Below are 27,533 nucleotides of genomic sequence, written 5' to 3'. Positions count from 1 at the left end.
CAGAATTATATACATTTATTTGTTTCAGAGTTTTAAAAATACAAGACAATATAATATACTGCGAATGATCTACACATGCCAATGAAACCACATATATACACATATCATTTTTTTCATATATATTCTATAAATAAAGGTTTTCGTGAATCATAAATCTAAAATTATATTTGCTTTCCTAATCGCATTCAACATAATCTATTTTCAAAGTGATATCAACCAGACTTCATCATTGATAATTTCATAACCTTTTGTAAAATTCTCTATAAAATTCTATATGTCACAAAATGATAAAATAGGGCTGAATTAAAATCAATTGATGATAGTGTTAGGATAACATGTATTACAGTATTTCATCCATCAAAGCACATACATGTAGGTGCATGATGTAAATGTATTATACAAATTACTGCGAAAGGTCTTTATAAACAAACACACACACTCACACTCACTTTCACACACGCATGGATATATGGGAATCTGAAGTAAAATCCATCATATACAAATGTATCTTGTTATATCTTTTTTCGCATTTTTTTGGCTTTCCATCGAGCAAATGGCGAAAAAAAATAGCACCACATTTCTCACTGTTAACGTAGGAATGGTTGTGGTATGGTATTTATATCGAATTATTGTTTATAATGTGAGATGACAATGGCTTGATATTTATTTTTGCTAATTTTTGGGATATTAAATACATGGCACTTCTGGAATTTATATGCAAAATGAATAGTACTAATTATGTAATATTGACATACTTAATAGCGTCAGCAATAATGAAAACAATAAATATGTAATATTGCAACTATTTGAAACAGCTTGGCTTTCTCCTGACTTTTCTGAAATAGAAAAAAAATAATTTCAATGCAAGATTAATTTTGCCTGGTAACGTGAAGTCATGATTTAAAATAGAAGTTTCTTGATCCACATAACAAAGAAAATACATACCTCCAGCAAATGTAGATGTACTACTTTCTTTGTTGGGTGCTTCTAATGATCTTGTTGTTTGCTTCAATGTTGTCGTGGAAACTATGACAACAGGCTCCGGATTTCGAGTTGTCTCTGGCATACCATAATCTACAGTTCAATGACATTTATACATAACGACAACTTTTCTTTCCAGCAAATTTACTGACTTTGCGCACAAAGAGTACAACTTGTGAAATCAATTGGATTTTTTTCATCACAAGTGGAAATGTGGCTATAAACTTACGTCCATCTTTTCAACATTTTAATTTTTTAGCATTTGCTTGAGTATAGAATTGTCTTTAGACCTTTAATTGTTAAGTATTGTTAAAACTTTCTTCGTTTATTTGTCAATTTAACTAGATATTTCTGAAATTTACAATTAAGTTTATTTGAAATTTTGTGTTTGATGTAGAAAAATAGAATTTAAGAAGGAATAAATATTGTTTCCAACCATTTGAAGACAATTTGAACGAAAGGAATTTTTTGTTTTATGTCCACAAATTTCATCATTCTTTTATCTAAGCGGCTAAAAACCGCTACTAAACATTTTCTGATAGATATACTGGGTTTACACTTTGTTTTGCCTAATTTAAGCCGAAGATGTGTCTTTTTTTGCGGAAAAGTACGTATTCATTACATTGTTTATTTTTATTTTAAAAAAGTAACTTTAAATAGCGGAAAAGTACGTATACAAAGTACGCTTCATTACACTGTTTATTTAGCGGAAAAGTACGTATTCATTACATTGTTCATTTAAAGTAACTTTGCGGAAAAATACGTATATTCATTACATTGTTGATTTAACTGAAATTAACTTTGCGGAAAAGTACGTATTCATCATATTGTTTATTTAAAGTAACTTTGAGGAAAAGTACGTATTTATTACATTGTTTATTTAAAGTAACTTTGTGGAAAAGTACGTATTCTCTATTGAGAAGTTGATGGCTCGTTTTAATACTCCCCCTCAACTTCTCTACAAGAGGCCTAATAAAAGCAGTTCAGAAATTGACTAAATGAAGAACCAAAACCGGGTTCCACTTCGATCGATGTTTTAGGATTGATGCATTATCATAGACATATTTTGGATGCACAGATGTTGTTTTGCAATGGAAATGCGATTAAAAATACCGATTCTGCTGACTTAAAAAACATTTATCACGGTAGAACACTTACTTGCGATATCTGTGTCGCCGGATTCGTTTATTCATTCAAAACTGCGTTTGGACCCGGTTGACCTCTAACAAAGTCTAAAACTTTCTTTCCGGATAAATTGGATTAAATGTTCCAGTGTTAAATAGTTATCCGGAGGAATAGTCTTAGACTTTGTTAGAGGTCAACCGGGTTCAAACGCAGTTTTGAATGAATAAACGAATCCGGCGACACATATCGCAAGTAAGTGTTCTACCGTGATAAATGTGTTTTAAGTCAGCAGAATCGGTATTTTTAATCGCATTTCCATTGCAAAACAACATCTGTGCATCCAAAATATGTCTATGATAATGCATCAATCCTAAAACATCGATCGAAGTGGGACCCGGTTTTGGTTCTTCATGTAGTCAATTTCTGAACTGCTTTTATTAGGCCTCTCGTAGTGAAGTTGAGGGGGAGTATTAAAACGAGCCATCAACTTCTCAATAGAGAATAGAAAAGTACGTATTCATAAAATTGTTTATTTGAAGTAACTTGTCTGAAGATGGCTTCACTCGAGTGAAAGCAACTCTCAATAAATTCTAAAGAACATTCGATCTACTTTAAATATTGAGTATACATTTATTATATGGGTACGAAATTGTCTCAAATCGTCTCATGCTTTAAAATTACAAAAAAAGTAAGAAGTGAGTTACAAAGGATATAGTGAGAAAAATGACATTACGCCGACAAAGAGAGATAACTCTTAAGAATATGAAAGATTTGAATAAATTAACAGTTAAAAGGACAATGGTTGAATATGTAAACTTTGTACCTACTACAGTTTAAAAGTTGCAGATACAGAGGAAAAACGGGAAAATTACAAAAAATATGATGTCCCCGATCTTCGGGTGCATAAAACGTAAAAGCAAGGTAACTGAACAAGAGCCTAAAAACTGTGATCAACTTCTCCCTTTGCTGAAAAGATTTAACATATTGGATTTCAGTTCGTTCTACATGTTATAGAGTAACGATATCTAAAAATGATTACCTTTGATCGTTGTTAATCCATAGTCACTGCCTAGAATATTCACAGCAGAACAGTTATAGTCTCCTAAGTCACTTTTACTCATATTCCTTATTTTCAAGGTAAAAGTGTTCGAGTATTTACTATGGGTTTCTCGTCCAGTTTTGAACATATTATCTTGCTTGCTCCAAGTAACAATTGGTGGTGGATTCCCTAAAACTTCACATTTCAGGTCCATATCCAGACCGGTCATTAGTGCCACTTCTGCCTGGACAACGACCTTTGGAGCAACTGAAATGTACAAATATCAAGATCATACCAATGTGTGTTTATGTCATGATTTTAGTGTAATCTCCAGTGGCAAGTGTTGACCTATTATTATGACCTATTTTTCTGTTTTTGAACCTGCAATAATTGTACCTACTGGTATTAAAGGGCATCCGATATGAATTTTAAAAAATACAATTTTAAAAGTATTTTCAGTTTCAGATATTCAATCCTTTTTCTCATAATAGAATCCTCTGCAGCCTGTGATCATTTTTAAATACCTGAAAAGACCTTTTCATTGAATGAAATGAAAAAATGTTTAATTCATTGTAAAAAAAATTGCTCCCTCTTCTGTCTTACGAAACAATCTAGTTCTTACACTCAACGTCAACTGTTATATTTTTGGAATCCATCACTCCCTTTCCATTGGCTGCCTCACATATGTACATTCCAGCGTCATCATGATCTACGTTCTCTATTACATAATGTTTCCCGCTTCCCACTGAAAACGATAAGAATTTGTTGACTTTAGACAAAAAAATTATAACAAGATAATATGTTGATGCAAAGCATTAAATAACATCGCCTGCAAACTTTTCTTGATCATGATGTATTTGATTTCTGCAGATGATGGACATCATATTAAACAATTAAATGATAAATAAGAAGAGTTCGGAAAAAAAAAAAAAAAAAAAAAAAAAAAATACTCGTCGTGTCATTAGCATTCATAGCAAATTCAAAACAAATTTTAGTACAAGATCTTTTTTAAGCACTGTAATAATTCGGAAACTCGTATTGAGTTGCTTGTATACATTACACACACCCATTCTAGGAAGCACTTATGGTAAAAACTCTTTGTAAAATCATATATTAATCAGTATATGTGATTTGAAAAGACAAAAAATAGAAACGCAGAAATATTCATGATTAATACATATTATAAAACATTTTTTTTATTCATAACATTTATGCATGCTATCAAAAAACATTCTATAGAATACAATAACAGATATAGCCTCATTCCCCCATGTGCAGTTTATCACCTAAATGTTCTTTGTTATTATGACTTTACTTATCATGATTTTGAATGAAATATTTCAGAGCTACAACCACAAATAGATCTGCCGCTGCTACAGTCGATAAAAAACACTTTTGAATGAACGTTTGTATTGCGGATACATGTTTCAAGAAAAACACTGAAGTGATTATTTTTGGTAGTTTAGGACTGAAAGTGAAAGTAATTAAACAATGTGGCATGGTAACATCGTAACACTTACCTTTAAATTTTTCTGGTCTCGATATAAATGACGGTTTACGGATTTTGTACCATGTAATACTGTAATTAGTGTTAGCTATAACCGTGCAGTGCAATGTCAATTTCTCTCCTTCTAACAACTGTTCTTTATCACTAACTTTTGTAATTTTAATAAAGGGAGCTGAAAATAATGAAAATATAAGAATTTCGTTATAAACGTAACAGGATATGTCCATTGATCAATAACACATCAGAGCCAAAAAATCTCGCAAGCATATAATATGCATCTCATCCCTTACACTAAGAACCATCAAGATTGAATTTTAACTTAACAACTTAAAAAGGGTTTCAGTTAGCAGATTCAGTCATGTTCCTGAATTTTTAAAAATGTTTCCAAAAATAGAAATATGTTTTAGTATTTACACCAATGTATTTACATTATTTACATCAATTTTAAATCACATATCACAGACTATCTGTATCAATACCATATCAAAAAATCATTCGGAATTCTGAAGCTTATTTTCACGAGTGGTTTATTATGATTTCTGATGGTGTATCAACTTAGATATAAAACAATTTCATAGACTTCAAATGGTCTTAAAGGGTCCAAATGACTTCTGGCTCACAATTTGTTATCGTCAGAGCAACAGAAAGTTGCAGGACTGTTCATACGACATATCTGATAAAGCAGATCACGGTTGGTTTAGCTTTCGGTAATGCAGCCTTAAAAATTAACCTCGGAGTCAAAAAAGGCTCTCACGTACACGTATCATAATAGATAGGAAATCTTTTAGAATCAGCACAACTAGAACCTAAAACAACTGTCCTCTCTCTCCACTTCATTTTTCATCCTCTATAAGTTACTTGTACCACAGACATTCTACATCTTAATTGTTAGATATTATAGATATTTCTACCATTTTGATACCATATGTATAACTATAATAGAAATATTTCAAATTACTAATTAAGATGCATCTGCAGAAGAGGAGATTTGGAGCTTGTATTATACATACCTACAAGTTAAATGACTTGTATATCACATAAAACAGCTAGGGCGAGTTGTCTGTGCCGTTGGAGGGCTGCAAATTTTAGACTTATACTCGACACTCGGGGCCATTTAGAAGTGAGGGATCTTTTTCGAGCCAGCACCTACTTCGACACGGGACTTCGCTTTATACGGTCTTATCCGAAGGACCAGTCTCCACTTCCCGCAGTGGGATTCGAACCCGCGACGTAAGGACCAACTCCTTACTCCGCAACTCTAGAGCAAATGCTCTACCCACTGCACCATGAGGGCGACGAATATGACGAGTCCAGGGTTCGACACTTACATTTTTAGGCTTTAGTCCGGCCGGACTAGTGCCTCAATACTTTTACTAGTCCGCACGCGATTTTACGAGTCCGTCAAAAAAAAAAAGAAAAAAGAAAAGAAACGTCAATGTTTAATCACGATTTATTTAAAATAAACATAACAATGTATTTTTTCTTTTTTTTGAAATGAACAAAGCATTTGTTAAAATATCGCGATCAGGAAGTGCGATCGTATTCCCGATCTCGTTCTGTTTTCTTTAACGTTATACATATCATCCTTCATGTGTTATACTAAATCATGATCGCTAAAATATTTAGTTTCATATCAATCAGTCCTAAAAGAAAGCGCCAAGTTGGCTCGGAATTACTTAACTACCCGCCAAGAAGCTAGAAAGCTAAAAATACATGCGGGGTTTTCCAGTAAAAGTTGTGGAGAATCGAACATCGTTAATTTATTCAATCTGTTTTCCAGAAATTTTTATTGGTCCGTTCGGACAAATTAGCCACAGATTTTATTAGTCCGAATGAAAATGTATTAGTCTGAGACTAACGGACTAACGTTAGTGTCGAACCCTGCGAGTTATCTTAACGGAGGGTGAGTATTGGTTTGGTTTGGTGCATTGTCCCAAGAGCGAACTTGACTAGCATTCTGGTGCATGCGCAATCTGACTTTTCCCCCATTGCATCCGATTTAACCTTGCTAATAGATTTTTTGACCTCAAGGTCCACGCAATAATTTATCCACAAAACAATTCATTAGCATCCATCCTGGACATTCAAGAAAGTACAGAAGAAGGAAACCGTACAGTTATCTTTTGCTTTCCTGTTCTATCTTACCTATTTTCTCTACACCATTTGTTCCCAGACACACCTGACTCCCATTCAGTCGATGATACAATTCTATACAGGAAAATGGCCAAGAAAAGCCAAAGTTGCTCACGGTGCCACTACATCCATCTCGCCACTTTTCGCAAAGATCTGGACACAAGGGGTAGACGGTATCATTGATACAGGGCGGAAAAAAGGTTCCACAGAGAAACGGCAACAAGAATTTACTGCATTGAACCTTAATTAAGGTATACAATTTGTTAAACTCAAAAGCTGCTTTATCTTGTTTTGTGTGTCCTTGGCTGTTTGGAAGTAAAGTAAAATTTGTCTGTAAGACTCCGTGACACTGTGGACTGTAGATCTTCTCGCACTTGGACTCTCTGATATCTAAAAGCATGGTATTCATGATATTTAGTAATATATATATATATATATATATATATATATATATATATATATATATATATATATATATATATATATATATATATATATATATATATATATATAAGCACTAAAAATGACCAACGACACGAACAATAGAAATTGTCAAATTTTCGGGACGCCCTATCCCTTCCTCAGGACAAAGAAAAAAGTTAAGAAGTCATAAAAACAAAGGAAATAGAAAAACAAAAACGGCTAGCACTACTACTAAACTACCAAACACTATTTATTTACAATGTTACATGTTGAATTTGAATTTTATAATCAGTTGTAAAGAAATAAATCCGGACCGCTATGAAATACGTCCGGTCTCTCGTTGCTACAATCCATTCAAATCCTTGAAAGATCAAATGCTAATTTAACTGCAAAATTGGAAAATCTGAGTCTTGAAGTGAAGGAACTTAACAATCGCCATGTTGAATTACAAGCTCGAACAATGAGAGACAACTTGATTTTCTACGGAATTCCTGAATCTCAAGATGAAAACTGTGAAGAGAAGATAAACGCATTTATGCAAGAAAAACTAGAGATAATTCAAAAGGTAGAATTTCATAGAGTGCATCGGATGGGAAGGAAGATACCTGAGAAAGCCAGACCAATTGTTGCAAAATTTGTTCTGTTTAAGGAAAAGGAAATGGTAAGGAGGGCAGCCTATAAATTAGCAGGAGAAGAAAATAAACAATTTGGAATTAGTGAACAATTTCCTCGTGAAATCAACGAAAAGAGAAAAAAACTTTATCCTTATTTCAAATCAGCTAAGCAACAAGAGAGGAGAGCACAACTCATTTATGATAAACTTTACATTGATGGGGAACTTTTCACACTTGATGAATCAGACGAGGAAGAAGAGCATGGTAACACAGATTTAAATTTGCCGCCTCGACGACGTACAGACTCGCGTCTATCAGCAGCGGCTCCAGAGTTCACACCGAGACCCAGGGGTGGAGGCCGAGGAGGATCGAGAAGAAAGTCTGGACGTAGGAAATAGGAAAACCATGGAGGGTGTCAAAGAAACGCGTCCGAATATCTAAGTGAATCATCAGACTCTGACTCTCTTAAAAACTTTAACAACCAACTCAATGAAAATGTCAACACAAAATATCTTGATACCGTGCTGAAAATACTTTCTGTTAACGTTTGCGGTATTAACAGACGCCTAAATTACCCTGAGTTTATAGAACTAGTGAACCATTACGATCTTGTGTGCTTCACTGAAACCAAAACAGATGACCTTGACAGTGTTGAGCTGAAAGACTTCGTATTGTTCGCTAAAAATAGAAACGTATGTGCACGAGTTCGATCGGGAGGATTAATTGTCGGGTTTCGTAAAACCTTATCGGAATTCATTACACCAATAGAAACTGATTGTAAATTTGTTTACTGGTTAAAGGTGAAGGGTGAACTGTTTAATTGTAATAGTGATGTTTTATTTGGTATTGTATATATCCCCCACAAGGTTCATTATATAGCTCACCAGAGGCATTTGATGAAATAGAACTAGAGTATTTAAACTTAATAAATCATTTTGATTTTGTTTGCTTGACAGGCGATTTTAATGCTAGGGTGTCTGAAAAAAAAAGATTATTTTGAAGAAAATGAATTGTCTGAATTTGAATTATCCTTAAATGAAGATTGTGATAATTTAAGTGATGTTAACAAGTTGGGTAAATATAATGTAAATATTAACAGAAAAAGTAGTGATAGTAAGACGAATGCTTATGGATATCAGCTACTGAATTTTTGTAAGGCAAATAGCTTATATATAATGAACGGTAGAGTACCAAATGATGAAGAAAAGGGGAATTTTACAACCACCAGGTCAAGTATTGTTGACTATTTCATATGCAATGCTGATTTTTTTCAATTTGTTAGACACTTTGAAGTATTAGATTTTAATTGTTTGTACTCAGATATCCATATGCCCCTGGCATGTCATCTAAGTATTATACGTAGTGACAATGAATTAGAAGGTATGTCACAAAGAAATTTACACGAAAGAATTAAGTCGTGGGACTCCACTAAATCGAATGATTTCTGTAATAATATAAGTACACCAGATCTACTAAATATCGAGCAAATTATACACAACAAAATTTTAGACCCTGATAATATAAGAAAAGACGATGTTGATTTTTTGTAAAGATTATAGAATTAAGTTACAACGTAATATTAAAAAGTTAAGAAGTTCAAACCCAAAAGAATACTGGAATATAGTAAATGGTAAAGGACCTAAAGAGCAACACAACATATATATTGTAGAGTTTTATAACTATTTTAAGAATGTTAATGAAAATGAACAGGACTCAGGGGGTTCAGATAGCGAACTTGATAAACGTATTCTTGAGTCGTTTGAAGACAGTTCTTTTATTAATGACCCAATTACCTCAGATGAAATTCTTAATGTAGTGAAGACAATTAAGAACAATAAATCGCCAGGGCCTGATACTGTTATAAATAAGTACATTAAGTCATCTATTAATGTCATGGTGTCACTTTATGTAAAATTGTTTAACCTAGTATTTGATACCGGTATTGTTCCCGAGGCGTGGCTAGTTGGAAATATAAAACCAATCTATAAGAAAAAAGGTAGTTATACCGACCCGCAAAATTATCGTCCTATAACATTGTTAAGTTGTCTTGGAAAAGTTTTTACATCTATTTTGTGTAGAAGACTGACCTCATATGCAGATAATGTAGACCTCATTAAGGAAAACCAGAGCGGCTTTAGGGCAAATTATTCTACTGTTGATAATATGTTCGTACTTCATTCTTTGATAGAACTCACTTTACTAAAGAAAAAGAAATTATATTGTGCCTTTATTGATTTCAAGGCTGCATTTGATAAAGTATGGCGAATAGGGTTGTGGAAAAAGCTTGTTAAATACCACCTTACGGGGAAATGTCTTAAAGTTATTATTAATATGTATAATGATTGTAAATCTAGAATATTTTATAATAATGATTTTTCTGAATATTTTTCCTGCCGAAATGGAGTCCGACAGGGAGAAAATTTGTCTCCTCTTCTCTTTGCATTGTATCTTAATGATTTAGAAGAATTTTTAATACAAGAAAATGTGATTGGATTGAACAGCCTGTCTGAAGAAATTGAGCAAATGTTAGATGTATATTTAAGAATTATGATTATGCTCTATGCAGATGATACTGTACTGATGTCTGAAACTAAGGATGATCTTCAATATCAACTCAATTGTTTTCAAAAATATTGTGAAAAATGGAAATTACACGTAAATATTGATAAAACAAAAATCATAATTTTTGGTAAGGGCAGACAACCATCCAACGTAGCATTTACCTATAATAATAATGTTATTGAAATTGTAAAAGAATTTAAATATCTAGGAGTGTTTTTCTCAAGAACTGGTTCTTTTTATAGCACAAGAAAATATACTGTACAAAGAGCAACCAGAGTTATATACGCCATAATTAAAAAATCACGAGAATTGAATTTGTCCATCGATTGTCAAATTGATATGTTTGATAAAATGGTTATCCCTATTCTTCTTTATGGTTGTGAGATATGAGGATTTGAAAATGTGAACATTATTGAGAAACTTCAACTCAAATTTTGTAAACTTATACTTCAGCTTAAGACATCTACTCCAAATTATATGGTTTATGGTGAGCTTGGCAGATATCCATTGAGTATAAATATTAAAATGAGAATGATAAAATTCTGGGTAAAACTGTTGAAATGTAAAGAGACAAAATTGTGTCATATTTTATATAATTTTTTATACAGCTCATCAATGCACAACACTGTTAATTGTAGTTTTAAATGGATTGAATGTATACGAAGTATTTTACAAGAATGTGGATTGAATTATGTTTGGATGACGCAGAATGTTCACAATGAAAAATGGTTGTTGATTGTAATTAAGCAAACGCTGATTGATCAATTTAAACAAAACTGGAATTCAGATTGTAATACATCTGGTAAAGGCAAAATTTACAATTTGTTCACTAATAGTATTTTTACAACTAGAAACTATTTAAACATGAATGTGTCAATGAATATTATAACTACAATAGCAAGATTTAGAACTAGTAATCATAAATTACCAATCGAGACAGGCCGATGGAGCAATATACCCTCAAATCAAAGATTTTGTACTTTATGTAATAATGATCCTGGAGACGAATACCATTATATTATGTCATGTCCTGCTTTTAATGATTGTAGAAAATTAAGTTTTTAAATTTATTTTCATGTAAAAAGGTATCTGTCATCAATAACCTTTGTAAATTTATCAATATAATTAATAAGAGAGTTACCCTTCCAGGTTAATGTAAACTGTACACTCTTGCATCATGTATTTTGTTTGATATCGTTGTTCTATTTTCTCTATGTTGTTTTATACAATGTGAGAATAAACTGAATTGAATTGAATCGGGTGTACTCTGGTGAAGTGCGATTTACATAATTGAACGAATTAATTATCGCTAATTAATTACGGCCAAGCAGTAAATCGTACACTGTCTTATTCTCTCAAAATAGCTTAACTTTACATAATAAAAAGAAACCAAAGAAAGATAATTGAGATGTATTATAAATGTAATTTGGAAATGTTTTAGGACTGTTTATCGGATAAAAGAAATAATAAACAAAAATGTAAGCAAAAAATCTATGCGTGGGTTGTTCCAGAATTGATAAAGCGAATTAACGGTAAAGTTAACACTATATAGACAGAATAAACTTGTTTGTTACAATCAGGAATAAGGTCTAGTTCACGTTCATCCTGGTGAAGTCATTTAGTTTGTTGATACCATTAGGGCGGAATGACTTCAGTCTGTGCATCCAGAACTTTTCCTTGCTTTTTCTCTGAGCATCGGTCCAATTGGACCAATTGGACTGATGCTCAGAGAAAAAGCAAGGAAAAGTATATATACATTTATAATACATCTAAATTATCTTTCTTTGGTTTCTTTTTATTATGTAAAGTTAAGCTATTTTGAGAGAATAAGACAGTGTACGATTTACTGCTTGGCCGTAATTAATTAGCGATAATTAATTCGTTCAATTATGTAAATCGCACTTCACCAGAGTACACCCGAGAGACCGGACGTATTTCATAGCGGTCCGGATTTATTTCTTTACAACTGATTATAAAATTCAAATTCAACATGTAACATAGTACATAATTGGTGTTTGGTAGTTTAGTAGTAGTGCTAGCCGTTTTTGTTTTTCTATTTCCTTTGTTTTTATGACTTCTTAACTTTTTTCTTTGTCCTGAGGAAGGGATAGGGCGTCCCGAAAATTTGACAATTTCTATTGTTCGTGTCGTTGGTCATTTTTAGTGCTTTATATAAATTTTCATCCTTGACCTTGTATCGATTTAGTAGATCCGACACTTAGGATATACAGTGTTGTTGGTTTTTGTAGTGCTTTCTATATATATATATATATATATCATATTTTAGAATGAAATATGGAGATAAAGAGAAGTATTTAAGCTCAAAGTCCATTAAAACAATACAAATCGGGAGCAGAGCAAACACGGACCTCCAAAATCATCAGAGGTGGGATCAGGTGCCATGGAGGAGTGAGCATCCCCTGCCGACCTGTCACACCCCCATGTACTCCTCGTCATGATAGGGAAATAACGGAAAAATCTGTAGACAATTCAGTGTGTAAATAATGACCTAACAATTAGTATGAAAAAAGTCAGTCAGCATTTGACTTAATGATAGATTGTATTTGCTGAATAGGTCATTGTATCGACCATAGAACTTACGAAATGATGACTTTAAACGAGACTGCTGATATTCTTGTTTCATCAACTTGTTTGTTAATAACTTACCTCGTTTTAGAAATTGTCCAAACGTAGAGCATGCTCTTGCGTATCGAATCAACTGAGAGATGTACACCCCATATGCAGGTGATAAGGGTATATTGCATAAGTAAGGGAAGTTGACGATTGAAAAGTTAAAGTCATCACGTTTATCATAAAGTTTGGTTGTTAGAACACCATTAACGTCTTTTTCTAGTAAAATATCCAAATATGAAACAGATGTGTAAGTCTCTGTGGTATCTTTTATTTCAGCCTCACTGGGATATATCGTGTCGACATATGAATGGAAATAACTATTGTTAATTGATAATATGTCGTCGATATATCTAAATGTCGAGTTAAAGGCCACAGCAAGCGATTTCATTTTCTCATGTATAAGATTTTGAATAAATTCTGCTTTATATGAATACAAAAATAGGTCTGTTAACAACGGTGCGCAATAGGTATCCATGGGAATTCCAACAGATATTGTCAATCAGGAACTCATGCATCTTTTTAATATCAGCAGAGTACATATCTTTATAAACACATTTGTTTAAGTGCCAAAATGTTCCAGTAGTGTTTTACCTGTTTTTTTCTCAATCAGTTGTATCTGGCCAGTGGCTGTCCCGGCATTATTACTGGCTCTACAAGTATACACTCCAAAGTCATACGACTCCAAAGCGCTGATAATTAGAAAATATCTGGCAATATGGGATGAAGAGTTAAAAACTTTGAAGCTGGTACGATAGTCTTTCGTCAGTTGTTTCCCTTTGTGCCACCATGTTACCTTTCCCACCGGATATCCTTCAACAGTGCATTGTAGTTGTGCTTGTTGTCCACGCTCTCCTTCTACATGTCTGGGGGCTGTGATTACAGGCATTACTGGGAAAAGAAAAAAAACCACACACACTCTTCAAAGTAAACAAAATTTTGACATTGCATTCTGATATAGACATACATGCACTGTCAGCATATTCTATAAAGTTTAGTGGATATATTAATTTGGTTTTTGACAAAAATTCTTTGTTCATTGGCTTTTTAAGGCCATCTCCAGCTCCTTATTGAGTATCCATATATTTTCAAATGAACACAAACTCCTTGCTACACATTAAAATCAGAACCTAACAAAAGATTTTCAACGATGTATTTTTTTTCTGTTGTCGTATTTCGTATAAGAATTACATTCTTTTATTTCCAGCTACCTTTATCAAAGTGATTTGGAATCATTGCTGTGGCAGACTTATGGCTCAAAGAACCTTATTTCATTTACAGGGGAGTTCGTGTACACTACATATATCTGTTTACCCAGATTCAGGGGACACATTTTTTTCGATATTTTTTTCCACACGTTATCATTTCCTCAAGGTATAAACCTCTCACCCTGACAAGTGACAAATCTGGTAGAGGGCGCTTTGCTCAATGATAATGAGTAATAATGCAAACAAGCAATCTAGGATAGGTAGATGGCAAAACGAAGAATTTCGAAGAAATAATGAACTTTCAATAATGATCAACTAAACTAGTCTAGAGGCCTGAGCTCACGAGTCACGTACTGGGAAATCTCTAATTTTCGTGGGGGGGGGGGGGGGGTCAAATTGCGTTGTCTTCGAGGTTTGAAGAGACCCACGAGTTCATGTCCACCACGAAATGTTAAAATTTCATACCAAGACAACACTACAACTTCTTCGACCAGGAATTCAAATCCTCACAACCTTACATTTTATCTTAACCACGAAAATTTGACCCCACGTCTGGTTTATGTTTTAGAGTGAAAAAATGTTCAAAGATACAACGTATTTGCAATACATGACCAATACAGTTGTAAAACCCATTCCCAGGGTCTGAAATCTGGCTCGTGTTTATAAATTTCACGATCTTGGTACATCCTTATCAACAGTTATTATCAATAAACTTTTAAATGTTGTGGAAGATAGGGGGAAAAAATCACAAACATAATTTTGCACTTTTAATATATGACTATTTCGAATCACCTTAGAACTGGTACCTAAACCCAGTGTTCATAGTATTTCTTTCTACTATTTAATGTACCTGATCATGTTTGTATTAATGCAAAGATACAAGACATTTTCAAAACATGCTTAGCCTCTGAGAACTACAACCAGAAATTTTATTGCTAAGTCCACGTTGTCATTATTATCATACTGTCTCATTGCTTGATTTCCAAGTGTAAAGAAGGGTTTCCCCCCTATCAAATTTGATGGATTTAGTCACGCCCCTAGACCCAAGTATGCGAGGTTTCAGAAATTCAATTTTTGTTTTCACTCATTGATCCATTAGATAATTGTTCAACTGCTTTAGAAAAACAGTGGAAAATGTTCAACATTTTACACAGTAAGATCCCCTACTTTATCCAGGACAGCTAGCTGCGAAGTGGTTAAAATCATGCATGTATATATAGAGAGAGCATAATGCTATATATGATTTATTACTAAAAATTTCTAAAACCAATTTAAATGAAAATGAATAATTTTTAAAGAAAGTAACCATACATTGTACATTAATGCGGAAATATCTTTGTGCTTTAGGTGAGATTCCATTTTCAGCCTGGCACGTGTATGTCCCTTCCGAATCACGCTTCACATTTAATGAGAAATGAGCTCCTTTTGTTCCGAGATCTACAACATAAGATCAGAATTTGCCCTAAAACCAATTAATGACCAGCGTGTCTCTTATTTGATAAGGAACAGAAAATAATGCAACATGTGATTTTTAACTAGGTTTAAGGATACATAACACAAACACATTTTTGATGCATGGATTGATGAATATTTTTTTGTCTGATTTTGAATGGAAATGGCATAAATAATCAATCCCTAAAATATAAAGAAATCGTAAGTTTTCTTTGATGTTTAGATATAGGACTTTGTATCTTTTCAATATATTGTATATAAAATTTTGCACATACTTTTGACATTGTGACAAAATCTTACAAAATTTTCTCACTTTACCTGGAAAACATCATTCAGGTTACCTATTTGAATATTAATCTATGAGAAATTTTGCTGATTTCTGATAAAAATGTTCGTGTTATTTATCCTTAAGGAAAGATTGTTACCCTTTTCCTAGACAAAAAAGATTACGAATTTGGCTTCATTTCACAAAGAATAATACATTTGATATTTCTATACTGTATTTCAATGCAATTAATTTCCACCTTCAAGGATCCGTGTTCCGCTGTCCAATATCTCTTTGTACCATTTCACTGTTGGAGGAGGAGTGCCGGTTACTTGGCAACGAAGCATGACCTTGTCCCCAAGAAACGCTTCTATTGTCTTGTTCTGGTCCAAGATTCGAGGTGGCGCTGCAAGGTGTTTATATTATATAAATATTGCATGTAGTTGAGTGTAACATTGAAAATTTTCACCCCAAGAAAACCATTGTCAACCGAGGCGCAGCCGAGGTTGAGAATGGTTTTCGAGGGGTGAAAATTTTCAATGTTACACACAACTACATACGAGTACAATATTTATTATATTATACTGAATGTTTTATACAAATACATATTACAGTGAACCTTGCGCTCATAAATTCCGCGCAGTCAATATTGTTTGGAATATCGCCTGTTGTCAAGCAATGTTGACTGTTGCTATGCCGGAGGGCGTGGCTTCATTATTCAGCGGGTAATAGTGTTTTTTAACAAATGTTTCTCAACGAATCAGATTCAACTAATTTACATGAAAGTATAATACATCAGAATATCACTTACAATACATCGAAGTACAGTAAAACTCGTTTAGTACGAACACGGATATAGCAAAGTTTTTCGGGGTCCCCGGCAAAATTCTTAACAATTCTTTGTAAAATTTTACGGTTATAACAAACTCTGATATAACGAATTAACGGAAACGGCGAACTGATTTTGAATCCCGTAGATGTTAAAAATAATGAAATTTACATCTATTATAACGGATTTTCAAAGACCTCAAAATTTGATAAATTGAACTGACATTATTTTCGTTTAGGATTTCTATATAAAATTCAATTCATAATAAAACCTTAGTTATCCAAGGTATCTTTTGTAATAATTGCTTCCCTAACATATTCGGTAGTAATACTTGAAGGAAACGTGTATATTTGCGAATTCGTTATATATACTTATGCAAATTCGTTATACGGATACAACGAATTACGGATATAGCGAAGTAAATTCACAGGTCCCAAGGACTTCGCTATAACCGAGTTTTACTGTAAACATTTAATCAAACTAGATTTTTTAAAAAACAAATATTTAAGAAATAATGTATTATTTTTAAACATCTATCGGGATATAAATACGGGTTGGTCACGAGATCAAATTCCATAAAGCCCGAAGGGCTTTATGGTTTGATCTCGTACCAACCCGTATCTATATCCAGATAGATGTTTAAAAATGATACATTATTACTTATATTTACATTTATGACTTATTCATATTTTATATTTTCCTGATTATAATCTTCAACGCGTGATATGTTTTATTTTTCAAACTCAACGGCACGTATTTGATCCATTGATTGCGCGTCGACCCTTTATGACGTCACTGAGAAATTACGTCGAACGTTTATGACGCGAGGAACCTGTGTTTATACGGATATAGATACGTGTTGCTTTTAATAGTGTTATATAAAAGAAAACATTTGCAAATGTAAATATATATGATTATTACCTCCCTTCATTATATACATGTATATATACACTTAAGTTATGATTTACTCGGATTTACTCTGGCACTTTGGCATCAATTTTCGTTTGTCATGAAAAGTTTTTCTTTTTTTACTTTATGCCTATCAATGCAAATGTAACCTCGTTATTATAATTACTGTTCTTCGTTATTTCAAATGTTAATGTATATAATCAAAGTAGAAAATGAAGGTTTGTAGATGTATACCTTTCACCCATAGATACACGATTTGGACTAGGGTGGCCCCTTTCATGCACCGATACTCTGCTTGATCGGAGGATTTCAGATTTGATATGGTCAGACTCTTATCGTCGCTGTATTCCTGCTTTAATTGATACCTGCTTTGGTCGCTGGATATAATTCTATCTCCAAAAGATATCGTCTCCTGATAGGGGCCTTGCCATATAACCTTAAATTAATGTAACATGTATATACAGTGCAGTATAGGAGAAAATCTGGACTCCTTCTTCCAAACAAGAGACTCATGGGTCTCATCGCTCTCCTGAACCCACCATGGCCGTAGGAACCGGGGGGGGGGGCACAGGGGGGCGTGCCCCCCAATAATTTTGCCGATATATAGATTACTATAGTAACCATAGATACTATATCCTTGCCCCCTCAATAAAAACGTCTGATGACATTTTTTTGCTTGTCAAGGAATTTTTGGTAGTAGATAACTTTTTTTTGCTTGTCAGGAAAGAACAAGAGCCACTTAGAGCCTTTATGGTCCTTTGAATTCCTGAAAATTCAAAACTGTATATTTTTAGTCAAAAAGGCAATAAATAATACCTGAGCACTTGGTGAATGAATATCTACTGAAAATGACGTAATTTTCTTTCTAGTCAATGCATTGTGACGTCGTGAATTACTTCATTATTCACATATCCTGAATATTTCTTCAAAAAATGGCCAAAATATGATGCAATTTTTCAACATTTCGTATACAGCACAACCTCCGATACAAAATGTGTAAATATATTATAAAAGAACTGTAAATGAAGATTATAAAAACATATTTAATTTTGGGATCGAGGGGTGTGCTCATATTTTAATTCTTTGCTGAAGGTTCTCAAAAACACATGTTTTCTGCAAAATTTAATAACATTGCAATTTCACACAACCTGTTTTTCCTTGCCGTAGACTCTTCATAGGAAATTCTGTTATATAAACTGAAAGCACTAAGTCTCTTCTCTATATTAATGTTGAAAATGGTGCACGGGGTATTAGTCAATAAATTGGTATATCTACAGGGCCATTTTATGCATTAGTGAACCTAGCTCTTTTTGGTAGTGTCCCCTCAACTGTCAACTGAAAATGTATGGCTATGCCCCCCCCCCCCCAGCTAAATTTCCTTTCTACGGGCCTGCCATTTGGCTAGATAAAAAGCAGAAATCAGTTTAGTATTGAAAAAAAAATACAAGGGGGCATGATTTATTCACACTTGAATCTACACTCACTCAAGATGTTTTAATATTTCTTTGACTTATCATGGATTTAGAAGCCTTTTACTATATGTTTGATATTCTATTGTGGCCGCGCCCTACCGCCAGGGAACAACGACGACAATTTTGATCAGAAAAGTTCACTTAAGCCTTCGACAATTTTGATCAGAAAAGCTCACTTGAGCCTTCGGCTCAGGTGAGCTAAAAACGGCAAAGGCGAAAAGAGCTTACAATAAAGGATGAGGAAACCGCAAGAATTGGTTTGTAACTTTAAACTTAAAATGACGTCTAATCAAAACCAGTATATTTTGATTTAAGCATACATACTTGCCAAACATTAGATTAGAGCGATTTTTTTAGCATTCTCATTTCTGACGAATTTTGCCTTGGAATTGCATGCTTAACTATCGTTGAATTTTTAATATACAGAATATGCGTGGTTTAAAATTTGGTCGATAGGTTAGCTAAGAAAAATCGTTTACATGTTAAGGGTTATTACTGGCATATGGTTAACTTACTTCATCGTAAAGTCCGAGATTTTTCACCAAACACGGCAATGTGACCTGTCCCCCTGCGGTTCCCGTTATGTTGATGAGTTTCTGTTGTGCTGCTAAATAAATCATTACAACTTTAGACAAAAATATGTCATTATTGACTTCATCACCTTGACCTAGAATTTTGACCTACTTATCAATATTTTTAACTTTGGTTAATGATATAAAGCCATTTTTTTAATTTACGGTAATGCACTGCAGCACTACGAAAAAAAACATAGAGATAGACTCAATTATAAAATACTATTTTATTGTTAATTATTTTCCTAAAAGAAGAAGACTGCAAATGAAATGAAAATTTACAGAGTCATAACATTTCCTAGGAGTGAACATTACTCTCATTCGCACTTAGGGTTAGTTGATAAGATTTTCAGTTGTTATAATGGCGAACATTACTTTATGAGTTGTGTATTAATATATTACGTGCAAAATAATTCGTCAAAATGAAACAAATGAAATTATTTTTTTTTTGTTTGGAAGAATCATGGTCCTTCATTTGAAGAAACCCGAAGCCAGTTTATCTCAGAATGACCAACATTTACGGTTTTGGAACCATTTAGGTGAATTGGTTTTGTAGTACTTAAACATACTAGTATAAAGAACAACAATTTGCGAGTGTGCAATGAGCATATTTGAATTTTTTCTGCACATCTGTGGATAAATGTGTCAGGCTTATTTACCCCCCCCCCCCTTCGAAATTTTAGATAATGTGGCTGAACCTCTTTGATTGATTACCCGGGGGTAAGCAGTTTACACACCACAGATATCACCATAGATTTAAACAGGGTACAAACACTTACAGGGAACGAATCCAATGTCTCTGGAATGCACAGTAAATCAATAGTAATTTATGTCTAAACCAATTAAGCTATAACAACCATTGTCATTATAAGTGTGGTTGTTTGTCTCTATGAAAATAGAATATTCTAGCCCATATAATTACTAAGTTCTCAGATTTACAAATAGTTCACCCATTAGCACGTTAAAGGCGTACTTCTGTCCTTGTTCCTTGTAAGAAGTTTCTTGTCAAAATTACAAAACAAAGTTCTCGAAAATGTTCTCCTTCATGAGCAGATTTCTTTCCCCTGTTTATATTTAGCTTTTAAAATTGGGGCACGTGCATACACCGTGATTTTTCATCTGAGTCTGACTCTCCCCAACTCCATCTCTCTGGGAAATTGATACATGTACATGTATATAGTGCATTCATCAAAACATGACCATTTACAGCCTTACTCTTCTCGGTACAAGGGGTTTTTATTCCTACGAATATCCCTTAGCCCTCCAAGATGGCCCTATCCTGGCCCAAGTGGTCTTTAACAAATCTCAAATCTTTACTGCATGGCGATGCTTGCTTATTTATTCCCTATAATATAGTAATATATGAATTTTATCATTTTACAATGTATAATAAATCTTGTACATATCAGAAGAGGGTTTTTATAAATTATCTCTCTTTGGAAAGGATTTCGGTCCATCTTTTCCACAGATACCCAAAGAAGCAGGGACGTAATATTAGTGGGGAGGGACTGTCCCCTTTTTCCAAACATAACCTAACCTTTTACTGTTCATTCAAAAACTGCTTGCCCTCAACCCCACCCACTCCCACACAATCTTTTTGTTGTGGTATAGTCAAATCAAGGTAATGTGGTAAAATTTGGTTGTGTAAAAAGTTGGAACCTATAGGCTATACCCAACCCCACGAAGTAGGATTTTTGAGTTTGGACAATTTTCCTCTTTTTTTGTGTGTTACTTGTCAAAGATTTTTAAGGCAAATTTTCATCCCTCCCCCGACTTTCGAAAAAAAGTACTACGTGCCTGAGAAGTCTTGTGTCAAGTAGGGGTGGAATTAGTCACGTGGTTCAGGAGGAGTACATGTAAAAAGTTAACGACAACAGACAACGGACCTGCTTCCAGAGGAGCACATGGCCCAGCGGTCATACATGTAGGTGTTTGGCCAGTAATCCAAAAGTCAGTGGTTCAAGCCCCGCTGTGGGCACTTGATGTTGTGTGTTGTTTCCTTCGACAAAGGACTTTATCTGCACTGTCTCATTCCATGTAGCTAAATGTATATCGGCTAACGACTGCAGGTTATCCTGTGATAGACTGGTGTCCGTCCAAGGGGAGTCAATGACTCTCATCCGCTTAGTACCAAAGAAACCGGCACCGGCTTATGAGCCTCGTGGCTCGGAGAAAGTTTAACTCACTTCTACCCATCATTCAGACCAATTAGATAATAGACTGAACAAAGTACATGAATTATTTTCATTTCATTATAACTTCACATATATAATGAAACTGAGTGTTCGCGGAAAACTTAGATAAACTTAGACAAGTGGTCTGAGTCAAGATTTATGTTTTAGGTGTACTCCAAATTTTAAAAATATTTCCAATGCATGCTAAGATCGAGTGATCTGAGATTTTTTACTAAATCAGATAAAACAAAAAAGAAAATTGAGAATTACTCTCAAGTCATTTAACAAGATTTAGTGGCGCGTTTGAAGGATACTGTACATAGCAGAGGTCGTGCTGTTCAAAAGTCTTTTAAGTTTGATTATGAGGTATTTCTTTCGTCAAACACATTCTTATGGAAAAGCATTTAAGTATTAAAGTCACACATTCTTTTGAAACCTAAAAAATCATTCACAAAATATAATATCATACAAGATCATATATTATGTAGATGCTTAGTATATATACCAGACTACGCATTTTTAATCAAGTTTAGCTCCCTTGCAAGCTAATATTCATTTTCAGATTTGAACTTTTTATAAATGAGATCAATTGCTTAAAATAGATTTTTGAAGAGGAATTTGGTAAGAGATGTTGAATTTATCTGTCCCACTGCATCGCTACGAACAAACATTTATCATCAACACTGCTAATAACATGGCAATCCTTCAAGGTTTAAACTTTCTTTGAAACCGACACAAAGCACCTGCTGCAAACTTTTCTTGTAGAGTGTGTTCTTAGATGAAAGAGGCAAGCGAACTTGATTGATTTTGTGAACTTTTTCACCTTCTTAACGCCATCCAAGAAACGATTATTTTTTGTTCAACGATATGAAGTGATAAGGATACCTTGTTTCTTAGAATGTTGTCATAGAAATACATTTTGGCAATTACGTTCTGTTACGACTTTGCAATGACTTTAACTTCGTAATCTTTTATTTTCTTTTTAATTTTATATTAAGACCTACATACTCCTCTCTTTAACGCAAAAGGTGTATCCTAGTTACTATATTAAAATCCCATCTAACACAAATACTGACAAAAACATAACACCCAAAACCATGTGTGGAGAGAAAACATAAATCTCTATTACATATGATGGGGTTTAGATTATCTTTTCACACCTAAACGGTGGTTAAATAGTCAAACCATATGTCAAGATCGTGTGCCGCAGACAAAGCCAAAACAAACCGTAAAATCTTAATTCAACACACAGGGCTTGCTATGTCTGTAAAGTTAATGCAAACAGATCAAATGACTACATACCAGACTCACATCTCTCAGCTTCTGGTATAAGGGATGGGTCGACATTAATATATTGAATTCTAATGTAAGTGTTCATTATCCCATGTCAAAGCGTAATATTCTTTAAAAAAGGGGGGACAAAAAGACTATCTTAAACATTGTACATTGGATTTAAAGAAAGTTACATGTCATACAGTAATTTCTGCTGTCTCTTTCTAGCCTGTTTGGTTTAATTCCCCTAACCACAAATACACGTGTAACGGGGTAAGTTACGTTTTTTTTCTTAAATAAACAATGGAAGAAAGAGTTCTACAATTTAAATTTGGTGAGAATTGGAGGGTAAAAGTCGTGTCTTTTTTTAATTATCCGCCATAATGTACATCTTTAAACAATTAAAATATAAAAAGGAACATTACTAGTGTATGCAAAAGAAAAAAATGTTTGATCAAGATGTTTTAAAATAACGCCATCTTCAAATTGCAAATTGTAAAAGAAAATGTATCTATTTTCATTAATAAATCATTTCTTTAGTTAACAAGTACCATAAAATGTTAATTCTTTAAGCAACTGAATAAAAATTACGTAGAAGTAAAAGATAAACTAATTTGCAGTGGACATAGGATTGAAAGCAAAATTCAAAATAGTAAAATTCCCAGAGAAATGTACAGATAATTGCACAGATAATTGTACAGATAATTGTACAGAGATTTGTACAGAGAATTTTACGGAAAATTGTACAGAGAATTGTACAGAGAATTGTACAGATAATTGTACAGAGAATTGTACAGATAATTGTACAGATAATTGTACAGAGAATTGTTAATTGAAGGCTGTTTCCGCTGTGACTATGATACTTTCCAAGAATAAAAATATACGTTTCTGATATGTGAGTACTGTGTTGTCTATGATATGTTAATCTAAAAAGGTAAAAAAGATTTCAAGACTTCGCTTTTGAGACGTACTGTGCTGATTACGTAATGTACATTTAAAAAAATTGCATCAAAAGTCTTCTGCCATACTATAACATTCGGTATTATCTGAAAGCTTTTAAAATAAGAGGCATGGAAACTGTGTTGCCCTTTTCTTTACAATTTCAAATTTCTAAATTGTAAAAATAACTTCAGTTTAATGATCTGAACTTACGTGGAAATTCTTAATATTCAATCACGTCGATATTCTTTAAAACCTTACTTCGAACACCTGAGTTTGAAAACTGACGTACTCGTACACGAGCTCTGCTATTATTGTTGTTTAAAATACGTTTTACTGGTGTGTTCGATTTGCTAACACTGCACACAACCATAAACACAAACAGGCAACACTGGTGTGTTAGATTTGCTTTCTTTCATTTATATTCTGCCCTTTCTCGATTATAGTAAGACATTCGCATTTCTTAAATAGTAAAGATTAATTTTAGTTTGTGAAAATACAAGGATGTATATCAAAATTCGTTAGATTTTTTTTTTATTATTTTACTGACAGTATGCCAGTGGTTTCTTTTTAATACTGTAAATCACATTTTATTTGTGAGAACTTTATGATAAAAGAAGTTTCTAAATGCGCTTTTATATCTGTATGAAACGCTCCCGCAGCGTGTATTGTACTTATGCAGCATGTAAGACATGGAATTCTATCAAAATAACTTCGAAGCTGTGTTCATATCCCTTAACACTTACACTACATGTTTTTTCAATCAAATTTCTGCTTAACTATATATACATTTAAATGTAATACAATGATTATTTATGATATCAAGAAAATGTCGAGCTTCTCCCAACGACGGTTAATGGCATCAATTTATAGACATGATTTGTAATATAGATAGAAAATACCGTACATGATAAGCAGACATATAAAGACCTTGATCAAATTATTTTCCCTGCATCTAAGTATTATTCTAAAAATCATCGATAAGGACGTTTTCTCAATTCCAGTCCGTGTCCAATGCATAACATACAAAATACAAATCGTTTTTGACATCGACATAAAAATATATTCATTGTATCGAATTAGTAAACTGCATTTGCTGCAGTGCACCGTTTTTACTTCAGACGATATTATGATCGTAAATGCCACATGCGTTAAAGCCCATTGATTTTTTTCTGTTAGTAATTAACTCTGTATTAATCTAGTGCCGATTAATACAAGAGGGTTAATACTTTATCGTTCCCCTTCTGTTGCATAGCTAATTATACACCCTATCTAAGAAAAAGAATTTTATTAACATACAAATCTGGGAATAATAGAGCGATGACTAACAGAGAACCCATTCTGAAAACGCCCTTTAGTGCGGGAAAAAGAAAGATGTATGTTGTTCGCTGTTGATTTTTCTTATTTGATAAAATGGGTCATAAAAGGCGCTTTAAATGCTCATAATTCTTGTAACCTTGGAGACCACATTATTTGTTACATCTTGCAGATTTTAAAAAAAGAGATATACTAACTTTCAAATTGGGCTTCTGTTTTAAATGAAAAATAATAGTTACAGACTGTAGTTCGTTTTATGACGTGGGTGTTGAATTATGTCGGTTAGGAAATTAAAAAAGACAGTCAAAATAAAGAGAAAATTGGATGTTCTTGGTTTTTCTATATCAGATAAAAATTGTACATTTATTGTTTTTCTTCAGTTTTTCATATGGCATCTTATCAGTGAGGAATTCGGTAAATTTAGCAATTTGTAAACTGTAATTCCCGGAATGGTTTGTCTCACAAGGACGGGCTTCATTTTATACGTGTCAACTTTTTGAGTATTTTGTGCGAGTTCCTCTCCTCTCACTAATGTAATTTACCTTTTTATTTTTAAAATAATATTTTTATTATTTTTAAATTAAACACGCATTTCAGGTACAATTTGAAATCCAAAAATCGCGTCTAAAATTGCTTTATTATATATAGTCACAAATTCAACATTTTCTTATAGTCAGTTATTTAATCTACCAGGAATTCCAGCTTTTGATACAATCTGCTCTTGAAGAGAAGCCCACCGTCTTCTGAAATTCCGATATTACAAGACCCCATAGAGAGACTTTAAAGCAAAGTGTGATGAATTCGTCAGTGTTATGCTTTTTTCTGTTTGAGGTCAATAGAGTTTGTGGGAATCATAAAAGAGGAACCACAGTTTACGTCCGTCGATACACCGAAATATAAAAGTGCGAATTCTTGATCAGAAGCACGTGTAGATGTGCAGTGTAAGAGAAGCCTGTTATATCACAGGAGAGGTAATCAGGTGTTATAATGGGATTATTGTCTTAATATCAGGGTCATGATTATCTCCATCTCTTGTTGATTATCCATTAACAGATATGGGCCAATATACGTCCAAACCTAAGCCTAACTGTAATTGTGAGCATCGACTCTCATTGATAATTGGTAAATTTTAAAAATTCAGGAAGTACGCTGGAACCCAATTAAAAAGATATAAAATAGCTCTAATCTGGCTTGTCTTGAGCACCCAATAGAAACCTTTCTTCATTAACCCCCAGTCGTATGGGGAAAGCACATCAAAAACACATTTAACGTCCGGTAAGCATGGTATAAAATCTACTTAAAACTTTGTATTTTGTTTTACTTTTATATAAAACAGAAAATCGGTTTGGTATTTCCTGTTACTACAATACGTCATTAACAAATTTTATGATAACGAATTAATTATAAATAAATTAATTAATAACCTACAGATTTACGCTAAGTAAAATCTATAAATCTAACCCATAAAACGTACACAACTGTACTCACCAACAGCAAGCAAAAGTCCAGCAAAATTAATAGCTACGTGAAAACAAAACATTGTTGAAAATTTCGCTTTCCTAAAAGTTTAGATCTTCGAGCGGTTAAATGTTCAAAACACAAGCAGAGCGCTTCCGTCAAAAGAATGAGAAATAGAAAAAGATGAAGTGAACAAAACGTCCCGGATGTTCGAGCGGGGATAATCCAAACACAGCAAGATATTTACATGTTTCGAGGAGGAACACGACTATTACCTAATACCGGCGGCTGATGCTTTGAGACCGTGATAAAAGGAAGCCCTTCCAACTAATTTGCCAAAATATCGCCAATCCCAAGAACGATACAGACCAGCACTCTCTAACGACGCTGTCAGTCTTAAGAGCTGTTTTCCTAAGCATTAGTCAAAAGTTTATCAATTACACTCCAAAAAAAACATTTCAGTGTACATGCACTGGATTCCTAAATTCCGCTCCATTGATTAACAACGGAGGGGATCGTGTCTATATTTTGATAAATGCTCGTAGAAAGAGCAATCTTAGCTTTATCAAACGAAAAGAGCGCAAGTTGAAGAGATGCTATAATAAATGTTTGGTTAGTTTTTGTAAATTTAAGGTATAGCCTATGTTTACT

The 27,533-nt window shown here is 33.5% G+C and overlaps 1 protein-coding gene across 2 annotated transcripts; it reads right to left on the bottom strand.

Annotated features, from left to right (window-relative positions):
- On the bottom strand, positions 1–27,430 carry LOC133181635 (titin-like). 2 transcript variants are annotated; one of them, XM_061316179.1, is made up of 12 exons: positions 26,913–27,430; positions 19,666–19,757; positions 17,913–18,114; positions 16,200–16,346; positions 15,535–15,660; positions 13,610–13,906; positions 6,798–7,175; positions 4,666–4,824; positions 3,768–3,890; positions 3,146–3,412; positions 946–1,074; positions 1–836 (listed from the first exon to the last, which is right to left on the bottom strand). In XM_061316179.1, the coding sequence occupies exons 1-12, from the start codon at positions 26,962–26,964 to the stop codon at positions 733–735; spliced, it is 2,076 nt and encodes a 691-aa protein (XP_061172163.1). In that variant the 5' UTR covers positions 26,965–27,430; the 3' UTR covers positions 1–732. The 2 variants fall into 2 exon arrangements, with proteins under 2 accessions (XP_061172163.1, XP_061172165.1); XM_061316181.1 differs by having other exon boundaries at positions 19,666–19,754.
- Between the last annotated feature and the right edge of the window lie 103 nt (positions 27,431–27,533).

The sequence above is a fragment of the Saccostrea echinata genome, unplaced genomic scaffold (assembly GCF_033153115.1).
Source record: "Saccostrea echinata isolate AGI-Se365-2 ecotype Australia unplaced genomic scaffold, CSIRO_AGI_Sech_v1 ptg000009l, whole genome shotgun sequence".
In the NCBI taxonomy this organism is placed as follows: Eukaryota; Metazoa; Mollusca; class Bivalvia; order Ostreida; family Ostreidae; genus Saccostrea; species Saccostrea echinata.
This window is presented reverse-complemented; position numbering and strand designations above follow the sequence as displayed.